At 40.6% G+C, this 15,965-nt stretch overlaps 1 protein-coding gene across 6 annotated transcripts in view; it reads left to right on the forward strand.

Moving 5' to 3' along the window:
- Positions 1 to 2,757: 2,757 nt before the first annotated feature.
- The window catches only part of EML6 (EMAP like 6), a 239,166-nt gene continuing 225,958 nt past the window's right edge, over positions 2,758 to 15,965 (forward strand). For 5 of the 6 annotated variants that reach the window (XM_060249187.1, XM_060249202.1, XM_060249195.1 and 2 more), the window contains exon 1: positions 2,759 to 3,370. In XM_060249187.1, the coding sequence (XP_060105170.1) occupies positions 3,174 to 3,370 (197 nt within the window). In that variant the 5' untranslated portion in view covers positions 2,759 to 3,173. Of the gene's footprint in view, positions 3,371 to 15,965 lie in introns of all 6 variants that reach the window. The other variant, XM_060249242.1, reaches the window with a different exon arrangement.

A 15,965-nucleotide genomic window follows, 5' to 3' on the forward strand; every position in this document is an offset into this window, starting at 1 on the left:
GATTTATTAGTTCTATTCTCAAAAGTCTGTTCAATAACGAGTCTGGCATCATCTAAGGGAATACTTGTATATAATGATGCTACATCAATGGTAAGCAAGGATGATCCTGATGGCACTTCCAGCCCTTCAGTTTTACCAATAAAATCACAAGTATCCCTAATGTAAGATCTGATCTTACACACAAAGGGTTTAAGAAAATGATCAATATAATCTGAAATGGGTTCCAAAAGGGAGTCGTTGCCTGATACAATGGGTCTCCCAGGGGGTGGGAAGCCCTCCTTATGAATCTCAGGTAAGGTATACAGTATGGAAGTTCTAGGGTGTTCCTTAAGCAAAATACCCTAATATTTCCACCTCGTCCAACACAATTTTCATTAATCTGGAAACTTGGAGAGTAGGATCATAACCTATTCAGGAATAAGTCATGTTGTCAGAAAGTTGTCTATTTCTGCTATATAATCGCAGGTATTGTGGACCACAATTGCCCCTCCTTTATCCGCCGGTTTTATGACTATCAAGCCATCCGATTTTAGAGAGGTAATGGCTGCTTGTTCAACTGACAACAAATTATGCCAATGTCTTTTGTTCTGATCCTCCAGTGCCTGATGTCTCTTGAGACCACCTTTTCAAAGGCATTTATCATTGGATCAGAAATATTCAGTACAAAACGAGGATAGTAGCAAGCAGCCAGACCTACTTGAGTCATGCAAGTCAGGTGGTATCAAGTCATGGGTTGGTGCCAGGCCTAGGGTTGCCAACCTCCAGGTAGAATCTGAAAATCTCCCAGAATTGCAACTAAACTCCAGATGATAGAGATCTGTCCCCCTGGGGGAAATGACTGGTTTGGCATTATATTTGAGGCCTCTCCTCTCCCTAAACCCTGCCATCCTCGGACTCCATTACCAAGCCTCCAAGAATTTTTCAACTTGGAGCTGGCAACCCTAGTCAAGCCTGGCCCCAATAAGTCCTCCCTCAAAGGACAAAATAGGCCTAGAAAGGACCCTACTACTTCCCCCTGCCTTTTTGCTCACAAAACCTCACCCAGGAATACTGTTGTTGCCTAGCAACAGCCACTGAGGGAATCCATTGCTTAAAGCTACAGTCACTCCTTTTATCATTTTCATATTTTTAAACTCCTTGATTTTTGTTTTGTTTTTTGATTTAACATTTTTCTGCAAACCTGGGGTCCTTTTCAGGTTTGTAGAAAGATGTCTTGTCCATTCACAGCTCCAGTCATCACATTTACATATCCTAAAATTTGGCTCACTTGGCTATTAGTATATAGATCATGACAATTCTTTAAACATTCCCAAAGGAATTATTAGTTTAATTGCTGGAAAAGATAACCTTTTCTTACCTCTAGGGGAGTTAAGTGCTTTGAAAAGGATGCTAACCTCTCCTCCTCTGTGGATGAATATGCTGCTCTATGATCCCAGCCCCCTTTCCTATCCACATAGCACTCTGATACATCATCATTATTATCAGCAGCAGTAGCAACATACTGGGCAAGAGTTTCAAGTTTTTTTGAACTCAAGATACCTTCTAAATTATTTTCTGGGTCCTCCCAATCAAGGGTGGTAGCCAAAGAGCAGCATGAGAAGCAGCAGTAGGCAGCAAAAATCCCAGCCCAAATGCATGTACAGAATTTTGGGATCCTAATGGTAGATGCTGAGATTTTCATTTTATTATGCATTCATCAGTAACAAAATTAAGGGAAGGAAGTAGCACACCACACTCTTTCTGTACACAGTTTTATAAACTAAAATCCCACTCTGACAGAAAAATCATGGAGAACATCTTTCCATTGTAAATGTGAGAGTGGCAGGATTCTCAGTAAAACAGAAATCCATCTAGTGCTACAAGAGAGCTGCTGACTCTGGGCAGGCCTCTGAATGTGGCTCCACTGGTGTCTGCCACTTTTTGCACTGGACTCTGGGACAGAAGCAGGCACACCTCACAGACCCCATTTCCCATGTATTTCTTCCTTCTTGATATTCATTCCTTTCTATACAGCACTGTACTGTTCTGGACTTGTGTACTAGTCTTCCCCTCCCCCAGTATCTTGCTGATTTTGTAGTGTTAGTAGAACTCTAGTCTTAATGGAAGAACTATGTTTTTAAGTGATAGTTTAGGATGATTGTATGATCAGACTGAATGTAGGCAAACCATAAGCAAAACCAATTAAGCCTAAAAATCAATTTTAGATTTTTTTTGGGGGGGGGGGGAGAAATGGGAAACAAGGTGTGTGTACTTTGCCTGGGGAATGTTTTGATTTGCAATATGCATCTAGCAAATTTTAATAAATATTATTTGCTGTGTAAGGACAATTTCACTGCTCTTCTGTACATAGAAATAGTATATGTCTCTCTCTGTGTGGAGAACATTTCCTGATTTTTGAGGAGTGGATTGGTAGGACTGAGGCTACTTTTGTAATATCAATTAAACTTTTTGAGTGGTTTATTATACTAATGTATTTAATTTTTCCCTCCAGGAATTTCCTGTCATCACACCTTGCAAATGCCTTACAATTAAAACCCATAGAAGATGGTCTTATTCCACAGTCAGAATGAACACAACCTTATTGGTGGTATTTTAACACAATGGTCTCATTTTGCACATCAGCTGCACTTTTTACATAATTGAAAACTACAGGCATGTTTGAATACAAGGACTTTCCCTTTGCAAGAAGCTAGGAAGATGCAATAAGAGGGGGGGGGGGCGGAATGCACAGCTCCAGTATTCTGCAAGCCTTGATTGTAACGCTACCAAGCTCCCTTCTTCTTTGGATGGAATGGACGCGCACAGTTTTGTATGGCACTGATTTCCTGTATCTGTGTGCCTCCCCCACCTCCTTGATTGAAGTTGTCCGGGTTGCAAATAGCGGGAAAGCAGCAGCTGCTTGTCTCTGGCAGTAGAAGATTATGGTGGCGGCTCAGCACTAGGCAAAGCAGCAGCAGCGGTGGCTGTAGCAGCAGAGCAGGACTCTGCCTGGATGCATTTTCCACTGAAAATCAGCACCGGGAAGTGCAGCCTGAAGACTTGGCAGCCAAGCAGGAATTGACAGCATTTGGAAAGGGGGAAACTGGGGAAGGCAAAGGACGTGGGGGTGGGGGCAGTACCAGTTTTTTTCTCGTGTGCTTGTGGGCAGGGGGGGGGGGGGAGCGTTGGTTATCATGGCGGATCGGACAGCTCCTAGATGCCAGCTCCGTCTGGAGTGGGTATATGGGTATAGGGGTCATCAATGCCGCAACAACCTGTACTACACGGCAGGCAAGGAAGTGGTTTACTTCGTGGCTGGAGTCGGAGTCGTTTACAATACCAGAGAGCACAGCCAGAAATTTTTCTTGGGGCACAACGATGACATTATCAGGTAAGAAAGGGTGTGGGTGGGCTAGGGGAGGATCGGCAAAATAACGCTCCACAACTTCTCATGGTTTAACATGCGTCTTGCATTTTAGATCAGCAAATATCTCTGGAGATGTATGTGAGAAATCTGGATGCAGTTGGATCCTTCCTGTTTATATTATGTGTATGCATAAGACCTAGAATCTTGCCGGAGTTTTTAGTTTAATTGCACTCAAAATCTAGATATGCAAGCATCATCCCTCCTCCAAACTGGAGGTTTGTATTTTATTACTGTTTTTAGTTGCCAACACCCTTAGCCAATGCCTAAGTAGAATATAGGTGGAGAAGATGCTGTTCTCTGAAGATCTGTACTCTGATGCATGCAGCTGTAATTCACATAGTGTTCCCCTCTACTCAGTTTTCACCCTGATCCCAAATTTCACCACCTGAGTAGAGCTTATGTTCCCATTACTGGGAAGTGCTCCTGAAACAGATGAGAGAATTGCTTCCAATTGAATATATTTAGTCTTGCTTTTATGTGTTTTTGAGGAGAAGAGAGACTTAGATGTGTAACAGATTTTCTGAAAGATAATATGTTTTTTTAAGAGAGAAAACATGAATAGGGTGAGTTTTCAGAAACAATTCAAGTTTCCAGGTCTCTCAAACAGACATGTGCACTACTCTTATGATATTTCATTTCCATGTATTTTAAAACATGTGCGTGACTCATGAGATGGCTTTATATCTGCTAGAAGTAATTTGGGGAAGCAGCCTGGGTTCTCTCTCCCCCCCCCCCCCCATATTGAAGCTGCTTTTCTGGAACCTTAATATTCTTGTTCTTGAATCTCTTCAAAGGAATAGCGTTATTAAAACTTAAATCTTACATCTAGATCTTGCTGAAGTCATTCAAACTCAACCATATATTCCCAAGTTTTATCTTTTTTAAATACTGTTTTTCTGCTACTAAAACATCAACAAGTTGGATCCCAACATTGTTTTGGTACTAAATTGTGGCAAATTTGGATTCTGCCTGTTATTTGAGTTGCGATTCTTGTGACATCATATATGTACATTCCTGTCCACCAGAAATGTATTATTACTGTTACTGTTATTAGGTTTAGCATCATGCATCTAGATACTTATGTTGGTTTTTCTGCATCCCTAGTCCAGCCATGACATTAGACTTTGGGTAGTGTGATTAACCCACCTTTGACAGTATGGAGTCTAGAGTTCACCCAGCGAAATACTTTTCATATGCTTTTCACTTGAGAAACTAGTAAACCTACAGTGAGTGTAACATGCCGTTTCTCATATCTGTGTAAATAATCAAGTGTGGTTATTCTTAAAACCTTAATTCTGCAAATGTTTACATGGAAGTGAGTTCCACTGAGTTTAAGAACACTTGCTTCCAGCAAAGGTTCTAGTCAAGTATCACATTCCCAGTGTGATATGAGAGAGACTTAGGCTCATTCTTCTTAGCTTCCCTAACTGTGATTTCTGATCTGAGTGAATACTTTGACTCTTCCTGCACCTATCTCCCCCAATCCTGCTTTGAGCTGGAGATAGAGTCAATCAAGGGGGTCTTGAGTACATACAAAGTAGTCTTTATTGTACATTTAAAATGTGTCTCTAGATATAAAAGAGCTATTATAAATAACTAAAATGTAAAAAAATAAAAGTAATACACAGGAAAGAAGAACAGTAATTGTAAGGTTTCTGTAGTATTCCCATGTTATGTGGCCATATAGTATGAGGAATCAGGGTGTACATGAGACTCTCTGCCTTGTGCTAGAAAACCATGACTGAGCATGGCCAGGATGTGATAGGTTTGTATCCTTAGAATGAATAAGTTGCCTTAAATTATGCTTGGCTTTTATCCAGATCAATCTCAAAATCTCCCTTTCTACTTTATTAATATGGAAACTCAGTTTACAATAATTTCCATCTTATATTGATTTTCTTGATTGTACAGTAATTTCCGCCGCCCTCCCCCCCGCCGCGACTTGGATGGCCCAAGCTAGCCTGACCTTCTCAACCTTCTCAGGTCATTGTAGCTAAGTAGGTTCAGCCCTGATTAGTACTTGGATGGGAGACCAACAAGGAATACGAGAGTTCCTATGGAAAGGCAGGCAATGGCAAATTACCTCTGTTCATCTCTTATCTCGAAAGCTCTACAGGATCTTCATAAATTGATGGCACTTTTCATCATCACTCTAATTTTCAGTAATATGACACAATTTGTTAGATGGGAGTCACTGGCAGAATATCAGAAACCAATTCAAATTATATAAAAAGTATAGGGTATTTATAGAAAGTGTGGAAGGTTTTGGTTTCTATGGTCAAGCACTACATGTGCAAAATGGGTAAATTATTATTTGTTGCAAAACTTTTTTTATTTTGTATTGAGTTTTCTACAGTTGTCTCAGTTCTTCCTATGTAAACAGAAGAGGCTGTGAATTGGATGTGGCCTGCTCTCCAGAAGATGAAAAAGGAAGAAGCATTCTTCTTTGACCACTGAAAAGGCTATGCTGGGGATCATAGAACCAAAGTGGTCGAAATCCATGTGTGACAAGGTTTATAGAAAGAAGGGTAATTAGTTGAGATTGAGTGAAAAAGCTGGCTGGATCCAACCTTAGAGTTGTTTGTGTTTCATAGAGGATAAACTGAGGTCCAGAGATAATTATGCATTTAAGGCCATCCAAATTAGTCCTTTCCTGAAGTATGATTTACACCCACGTCTCTTGTTTAGCACATTGTTTACTGAATTGTACTGCTTCTCATGTGCAATAGGGTGCTTTTTCACATAAATTAAATTTAAATTACTTGCACTTTAAATCAGTTATTCATTTGAACATAATACCTACATGGCAGCAAGACACCTTGAATTCTCATACAAATACTCTTCCACATTAATATCATTCCTAAGTGATATAAACATAGGAGTGGCTGAACGGGGCCATCTTTTTAGATGCCTTAATAATGATTACTATGCCCAGTGAAGTAGCAAGCGTTAATGTAGTAAAGAGGTTCTTTTGAATGTTTTATTATCACAGAGAGTGGTTCTAATGTAATTTCTGTGGCCATTTCACACATGGATTTGGTGTATACTCCAAACCTATTCAGTGGAGAGTTGTATTTATATAACTGTTTGTACACTGAGCAAGCTGTAGGAAGCCTGGATATTCTACAGCCCTCTACAACAAATACTCGCTGTATACAGGCTGCCAAATATAAATGAGTGTTTACTTCACATACAATGGCTTGATACCCAGAGTCTGCCGTCATAATCATACTGAAGTTAGAACTGCAATAACTTGTTAGTAAAATACTGGAAATAAATCCTTCTGATAGTTCTGGTGGAATATCATCACAAGAATGCATGGGCACACAAAGCTGCCTTATACTGAATTAGACTATCTGTCCATCAAGATCGGTATGGTCTACTCAGACTGGCAAAGGATCTCCAGGGTCTGAGGCTGAGGTGTTTCATATCATTTGCTATCTGATCCTTTTATTTGGAGATGCTGGGCATTGAACCTGGGATCTTCGCATGCCAAGCAGATGCTCTACTACTGAGCCATGTCCCTTCCCTGTGTATAGGATGGACCAATTGATTTAAAATCTTTATTTCCCACTTTCCCAAAACAGATTATTGCCCAAAATAGCTAATAATCAATATAATATAGTAGCATCCCTCCATCTGACTAAAGCAGACATAACATTAATATTCAACTGAACAAAATAATTTTTTTGCCTGGTGCCATGCACTGGAAACAAAGGCATTAGGCAATGCTCTCTTATGGCATTCTAGAGGTGTGGTACCGTGACTGAAAAGGCCCTTTCAGTGGTCCCCATCCACCTTGCTTCTGAGAGGTTTCAGAGGAAAATATGTCAGATATCCCATTTACCATTCAACCTACCTTTTATCTGCCACCCCATCTTCAGCTATATTATTTCTTTACTTTATTTATAGCCTGCCTTTCTCCACAATTGGGACCCGAAGTAGCTTACATCATTTTCTTATCCATTTTATCCTCACAGCAACCTTGTGAGATAGGTTAGGCTGGCCCAGTCACCCACTGAGCTTCCACAGCAGAGTAAGAATTTGAACCTGAGTCTCCCAGACCCTAGTCTGAAGCTCTATAAATGCTACTTCGCACTGGGTTTTCTGGAGTTGCAGTTGTGGAACAGTAGGAAGCTTAGGTGAGTCAAACAAGTTGTGTGGTAACAAGCTGCCCAGTGATTGTTGCTGGGCCTGATGAGTCCTCACTCAAAGGCCATAACATCTCCAGAAAGGGCCCTGCCCCCTCCCCCTGGCCTGTCTTTACTGACAAACCAAGCCTGGAATGCTGGCAAATAAGTTGCGGTGGCTTAGCAATGGCCACTGATGGCCACAGGTACACCTTTTATTTTTTTATTTTTTTTGGAGGGGGGAGGTTCAAAAACCCAACATTTATTTTAGAGTTCAGATTCCACCCCCCCCCCCCCAAAAAAAAAAAAGACTGGGGCATTACATTTGTAGAAAGATCCATCTGGAGCCCTGGGCTGCTCAGCTCTTGCTACTGTAGGGCCCAGTGTGGCTCCCTGGCACCACCACTGCTGAAGATGTGTTCTCTGCTCTTGCACAGAGAACGTTACTTTACTTTTAGGGGGATTTTTTCTAAAAGTGTGTTTTTAAAAATCATTTTTTTCTGCAAACCTGGGGAATGTCCCAAGTTTGTAGAAAAATCTCTTTAGCCTCCATGTGGCCCAGATCCATAGACATAGCCATCTACAGATGGGGGCCACAGGTGGCCAATAGTATACAGATGATAACAATGCTATGATAGGATGGTGATAATCTTGATGTGACCAGAGCATGGAAGAGACTGATTTTCTGTACCCATTTCAGTCTGGATTTAGGCCAGGATTTGGAACAGAGAGTACATTGGTGACCTTGATGGATCTCTCAGCAGCATTCAGTACTACTGACCATAGTATCCTACTGAGCTGCCTCTCAACACTAGAATTAAAGGGCACAGTTTTACAGTGATTCAAGTCCTAGCTAGGGATTGGTCTCAGAAGGCAGTGTTGTGGGATTCCCAGGGCCAGATTAACAGGGCCTGCATGCACAGCATGCACTGAGCCACTCTTTGCCCAACTTGCCTGGTGTGGCTGCTGCTGGTGTTGTTGCCAAGTTTGCCTCTCTCTGTCTCTCCTCCGCAGCTTTGTCAAAGAGGCTTTTGAGAAGGTGCCTGCAGGCTGCAGTGGGAGCTGTAGGTGGGGTGCTCTGACTCTGAGATAATTTGCAAGCCCCCCCCCCCCCGAGATTTTGACTGCCTAGGGGCCTCCACAGTTTTAATCTGGCACTGGGGATTCCTGCTCTGACTTTCAGCCTGTGGGGTTCTACAGGGCTCATTCCCCATACTATTTAATATCTGTGTGAAGCCACTGGGTGATGTCATCAGGAGGTTGCAGTGTCACCAATATGCAGATGATACTGAGCTCTACCATTCTTTCCACATAATTCTAATAATAATAATAATAATAATAATAATAATAATAATAATAATAATAATAATTTTTATTTGTATCCCGCCCTCCCCGCCGAAGCAGGCTCAGGGCAGCTCACAGACATGGAAGTACCATGATTACATTTAATACATTATATGGTAAAATACATTAAAATACGTTAAATAAATAATTAGTTAAAACCATTACAGTTAAGGTGCTACAATGCGAACATATTAGATTATTAATATTAATTCCAAGGATACTGTTGCTGGTACTTGGATTCATTAATGGTCTGGTTGAGGGTAAACAAGCTGAAAGTTAATCCTGACAAGACAGAAGCTCTCTGGGCTAACAGAAAGGCAGACCATGGACTTAAGATCTCTCCTGTCTCAGATGGCGTTGTACTCCCCTTGAAAAGCCAGGGTTGCAGCCTGGGAGTGCTCAAGGCAGTCACCTTCCAAAACCAGGTGGCTGAGGTGGCCTGGAGTGCTTTTGCCCAGCTTCAGCTGATGCATCACATGCACCAGGCTCAGTCAGATCTAGGCACAGTGATCCTGGTTCAGTCAGATCTAGCTACGGTGATCCATGGCTTAGTTATATCTAGACTGGACTATTGCAATGCTCTCATCATGGGGCTACCTTTGAAGAATGTTCAGAAGCTACAGCTAATGTAAAATGCTGTGTCTAGACTGCTGGTCAGGACGAGCATATGATCCCAATACTACAGCAATCACACTGTGTACAGATCCACTCTCAAGCCCAAATTCAAGTCAAATTTACATGGCTTGGAACTGGGACATATAAAGGACAGTCTTCTCCCATACACTCTTTCCTGGCAATTAAGAACATGGAGAGAGGCCTTCCTGAGTGTCCCACCAATCAAAGAAGTTCATCTGGTCAGCACATAAGAGAAGGCCTTTTTGGTGGCAGCCTGGCAATTATGAAACCACCTCCCCAAGAAGGTGCATCTGGTCCCTTCACTGTAGATCTGCAGTTGAAGACAGTTTTATTTAGGACTTCATTTGACTGATCTAGTTTTAATTTATTGGCAGTTCTAAGTGGAGTTTATAAATTGTGACCTTTTTATGTGTTTTAATAATTGTTGGTTTTTTAATATTGTTTTCACTGTGTTTTCTACAATCGTTTTATTTGTACTGTAAGCTGCCTTGAGTTCTGCGAGGGAGAAAAAAGGCTAATGATGTTATAAATGAATTTTAAAAATGTCGAGATTATTTATTTCCAAGAAAAGGAATGATTGGCATTCCAGCGGAAGAAGGCAAAAAAGGTGCCTTAAGATATGGATGCCACTTGGCCAGATCAGATGTAGCTTCACATTGTGTATGTTGTAATATAAGGATCTATAAAGATCGGGTTGTAAATCTGTAATGTGCATGTAACTAAAACTATAAAATGTGAAGTCAACCCTTAGAAATATTTGAAGCTTTAATTCTGTGCCTAGATAAGTGTAGTGGTTGGACTTGAACTGACAAGTTGAAATTAAATCGAAAGAGTTTTCAGCTAAACATTAGGAAGAACTTCCTGACAGAGTGGTTCCTCAGTCGAAAAGGCTTCCTTGGGAGGTGGTGGGCTCTCCTTCTTTGGAGGTTTTTAAATAGAGACTAGATGGCCATCTGACAGCAATGCTGATTTTGTGAATTTAGACAGATCATGAAGAGGGTAGGAAGGGTTGCATCAGTACTAAGCTGGGGGGTGGGGTTTGCCATCTTCTGGGCTTGCAGCAGGGGTCACTGGGTGTGTATGAGTACTTATGAATGTCCTGCTTTGTGAAGGGGATTGGACTAGATGACCCTGGAGGTCCCTTCCAACTCTATGATTATGTGATTCTACACCAAACTGGTTCTCGTATGAACCCTCTAATTCCTCTCATTATGGCTCCATTCCACATGGCTTTTGTCCATGCAGGTTCCATGACATGGTTCATTCATAAGTATCAATACTGCATTGACATCTGATAGAAGGACAACCTAGTCCTATGTAACTGGATTTGGGAGGTCCATTTTTGGTGGAAAAAGCCCAGCAGGAACTTATTTACATATTAGGCCACACACCCCTGACATCACCATTGTTACACATAGGGCTTTTTGCAGAAAAAGCCCAACAGAGAGTCATTTTGCAGAAAAAGCCCAACAGAGACTCATTTGCATATTAGGCCACACCCCCTGACACTGAGCCAGCCAGAACTGCATTCCTGTGTGTTCCTGCTGAAAAAAAGCCCTGCATTCAGGGCTTATTACCAAGTAAATGGGCCTAACAGAGCAACTTGAGACTCCCCACTCCAAACAATTTAGTTCTTTTAGCAAACAGCTTTTACCAAAGAGTTACTGAAACAGATGATTTAAGTCGGTATCTAGCACAAGTTTTCTTAGATAGTCTGTGATAAGACAGCTTTCTTGTGCTTGTACCTCTTTGAAACAAACTCTCCCCAGCCCTTTTGATGTCTGCTTCTCAACAGAAGCAGACCTCAAAGTGCTGCTTTTCATTCCCCCCCTTCTTGTTACATTCATATATTTATTCTAGTAGACCTCTGTTCTTTTATCTATGGTTCTGTTCACATGGTTACCAAGGTTAAAGTGAGGAAGAAATGAAGTATGCACTTTTTGTCAATGCGATTACAATTATAAGATACTCAGATAAAAAGTCAGAGCTGCAGATAAGAGTTGGAACAGAGCACGGACTACAAATCTGTATTTGTATTATTTATTTTTACTACTTACTAAAAAAAATTGTGACTAGCCTTGCTAGCTTAGTGAAACATTTCATAAATTATGCTTGTCACTGCCATTTGAGAAGCCATTTGATTTTCAAGCTTTGTTTGTGCAAGTCTGTTTAATATAGAAAGATATTATGATAATAATACTTGAATGGATTAACCATAAGTGCAGATATTTATTTGGGCAGCTATAAATTTTGGTTGACATTAGAACTTAAATCCAGCAGCGTTTACTATTGCTTTATTGTGGAATTATTTGCCAGGGATGTAAAAATTACAAAGGACGTTTACTAATCCCTGATAACCAACCAGGTAAAATGGGAATTTTATAATAAAGTACGGTAGGTTTTGGCAAACTGACTCTCTCCTAAACATGCTGGCTTATAGCTCCCACCATACTAACAAGTAATAACTGAGATTTTCACAATGTCTGTGTACTAGGAATAATAGGGTTTAGCACTGTGTGAGTACAGAGAAGCTTCATTTCAGTTTTTGCACTATCTCAGCAGGCAGAAACCATATTGAAAGGGAATCTGCATTTTGCTCTCTTGACACAGTTGTGAGAAAGAAATTCCACGCTCGAAGCAACATCACATTTTGATGGGTTCATAGATGTAATTTCACAGGAAAAGCTTCAGACAAAATCTAGAGTTAAACTGTTTTGATGGTCTTTGTAATGAGACAGAAGGCCTCTTCAGGTGTTATATCCATATGAACATATCAAGAGAGCGCAGTCCCCACAATGCGCCTGATATGTCTGGCCACCTTTTCATGTGAATTAGGCAACATGGATTTTTCCTTGTGTATACAGCTTCTATACACGTGAATGAAAGCTGTACGTACCAAATATTGCCCACTTTTATGTTCTTATTTGTATTCTTGTTTTATACAAGCTGACCTCCAGCTGCAATCAGTTCTTATATTTTGGTTTCAGCAGCTAAACGATCCAGGAAGGGTGCCTATACCTTCTATTTGGGATAACATGCACAACAGTAAATTCGCTCCCTGATATGTATGTGGACTCAAGTGAGAACTGAATTGGGTGCTCTTGCCTGGCTCATTGGAGCCAGACAACCAGAGCTTGGGGACTTGGGAACAATGGGCAGCAGGATCCTAATCCCTGCTGCCCTGCTCCAATCACAGGCCTCCCTACTGGTTTGAATGGACCAATAGAGTGCTAGCGTGGGAACCCTGAAGTGTACATATTGTTGGCCCAGTCTCCAGTCTTATGCTTAGCCTTTACTATGCTGAAATCAATAAAGAGCTGATGTTTCACTACCACTTTGCCTCATCGATCCATAGAACCCACTATATTATATTCCCCTAGCCATTTTAGGAGGAGGAGGAGGATGAAATTGGATTTATATCCCACCCTTCAGTACCTGAAGGAGAGAAGTTTACAATCTCCCTTCCCTCCCCCCCCAACAGACACCCTGTGAGGTAGGTGGAACTGAGAAACCTCTAATCAAAACTGCTCTTGAGGACTGTGAGAACTTGTGACTGACTCTAGGTCACATCAGCAGGTACATGTGGAAGAGTGGGGAATCAGACCTGGTTCTCCTAGATAAGAGTCCACGCACTTAACCACTTCACCAAACTGGTTGTCATTTTGGTTTCTCATTTATTTTGTTTTTACTTTATCCTGTACCCAGGATGCTTTAATACAAATCATATTGCTAAAAACATGCCATGAAGTCCAATCCTATAAATGTTTTCTTGGAAGAAAACCTTAATATATCCAGTGGGGCTTTCTCCCATATATATATACTTAACAATCACATTCTTATCCCAGCTGCCCTCCAGGAAAGTGAAGGTTCTCCACTTAGGTAATGAAAGCAAGATAATAATACAGCAAACAAAATAATATATGCTATGTGCAGTAGGGTAGGCCACAGTCCCATTCCCTCTATTAAATCACCGTTGCATCATAATCTGGTCTGATAGCCTTTATAAAAATGGCCACTTGAGCAATTCTGTTCTATGTAGTTTGCAGAATGCCAGAAGTGTGGAGCTATCTTGACCTTCTCATACAGGCTCACTGCATGTTTTTTGGTGTCTGTCATACATGGTTCATGTGAAGGGCATTTTGATTATTTGCATTCTGTGCAAAGCTAATGTGCATGCATCACTGCATGCTGATTGGTGTGCTTTATGTATGCCTGATCAACAGGAACATCAATCTGATTTGTAAGAGATAATAGAGTTGCTAGGGAAACTGGGGATTGGCTGCTATTGTTACAATGATTCTTCTCCCCCCCCCTCGCTATTGTTATGCTCTTGATGTTGCTGTTGGAACATCAGTGGAAGGTTTACTAGCAGCCATCTCTCTTGGGCCATTCCTGTGGCATTTTGAATTTATGCTGTATGCCATTCCACAAATTCAAGCAGAGTTATACACATTCCTGCTAATTCAAGCTGGATGTGGTGCTTTAGAAAAGATCTTTTCTATGTGGAAGGTTCACATTGTCTGATATAAACTACTCCTAAAAAGACACATCCTCTAGAGATCACAAAAGGGTTATTTCTGTGGAAATGTGGTACATGATGTAACATGGTTTTTGAAAAGGGCAACCAATAGTTGTAAAGTCTATGGATTTACATCTACCCTTTGAAAGTCTCCATTTATGTGTTATTCTTTAACATTACATTTTCAGATGTCTATCTTGTTATCCCCCAACTGCATTGTAAATATTTTTAAAGGATGTGTTTACCAAATTATGTGACAAGATATTACTTACCAGTCAAGTCTATGATATTACAAACATCCTATAAATGTATTTTCTTCTTAGTATAGGCACATAGGCATTACATCTGGACTTTTAAAAATGTGTGTATTGAGTAATGCCAGCTTTCTTCTAATTTAGAGATACACCAAGTCAATAGGAGTAAATCCTGTTATTATTATTATTATTTTTAAAAAAACATATGTACAATGCAATTCTGAGCAGAATCACAGCCTTCTATGGCCATTGGGTGGAACTCTGCTTGGGACTATTTGTTAATGTTAACTATGTTTCTATCCACTTCAAATACGTGCTGTTGAATGTGTAGTTCACTAATCTAGTACCTGCACAAATAATACTATGTTGCATGTTAATTACAGCATAATTTACAAGATGAGGCTGTTCTACAAATCAGTGAAAAATAAGTTATTGTAAGTATCAGCTCAGTTCAGAAAGTTGTCAGAATATTTGCTGGGGAAAATTCTTTTGTGTGCATATAACCTAGTTACACTTGGAAAGAAAGAGATGGATTTTGAATTGCTCTAAAGCTCTGATACCTCCAACTGCAATTAGAATGTCAGTTTCTGGCTTGCAGTCAAAATCATTTTAGTTTTTATTGTGGTCCTACATTTTTTCAAAGGACATGTCTAACAAATTATAAAAAGACTGGCTAGACCATTGTGAGCTGATGACAGCGACTAATGAATAGAACTGACCATATCCATTTGTGTTGCACTTCCTTATTCTAATAATTTTATGAACATTATTTTTGTTAGGAAGTTCATTTTCATTGCACTGAATTCTGCAAAAACAATTACATTTTAGAGGAATGATTCCCAAGTCTTTTTTTTTAAACCATTTCTTTCAAAAAGAACAAAGGTAGGGGAAAAACCTTAAAATCCATAGATATCCAGGTCTAAAAAAAATGTTTTCTTAGCTCATTATAAATAAAATATAGATAAAAAGCATTTCTCTATAACAGGGATTCCCAGCATGGTGTCCAGAGGTGCCTTGACTTGGCCAACTGCCTTCATACACATAAAGGAGCTTTTCACCTGGATTATCCCCCATCACTTGATGCAGGAGTCCTCAGTGAGGAGCCCATGAATGCCATAGCACTTGCTATTGCCTTCCCTGGTGCCCTCTAATTGTTTTGAGAAAGTGGGTGGAGCGGGTGGAGCTTTTGCCCAAGAGGGCTTCTGATTGGCCATTGAATATTTGATTGGCTCTGCGAATTTTTAGAAAGTTGCTTCAGTAGCAGCTGCCACCACAGCACAAGAATCTTCACTATGTGCGTTTGCATTTCAGTCCTGAAGTTATAACACAGTGAACGCTACAGAGGTGACCAGTGGAAGTCCACTGGTCCCTGGACGTAGCTCGCAAATACGCTCTGCCAATCAGGATCTGTGGTGGGAAGTTTAACTGGCCAGGATTGGACCTGGCCAGGCTGAGGGTTGTTCCGGGGTATGTATATAATCGGGGCCTGGCCCGTGTTTCCATCTCTTGTGATGTACTTGCTAATAAAGCATGTTGCCTTCAACACGTCTCGTCACTCAGTACATTACAGTGTGACTGAAGATAAAGTTAGGGACCCCTGCCGTAGGGTAGACAGTGTGCTTGTTGAGAATACCTTCCATTACTCAATAATTGAGACTCTATTTTATAAAACAATA

The sequence above is a fragment of the Heteronotia binoei genome, chromosome 1, assembly GCF_032191835.1.
Source record: "Heteronotia binoei isolate CCM8104 ecotype False Entrance Well chromosome 1, APGP_CSIRO_Hbin_v1, whole genome shotgun sequence".
In the NCBI taxonomy this organism is placed as follows: Eukaryota; Metazoa; Chordata; class Lepidosauria; order Squamata; family Gekkonidae; genus Heteronotia; species Heteronotia binoei.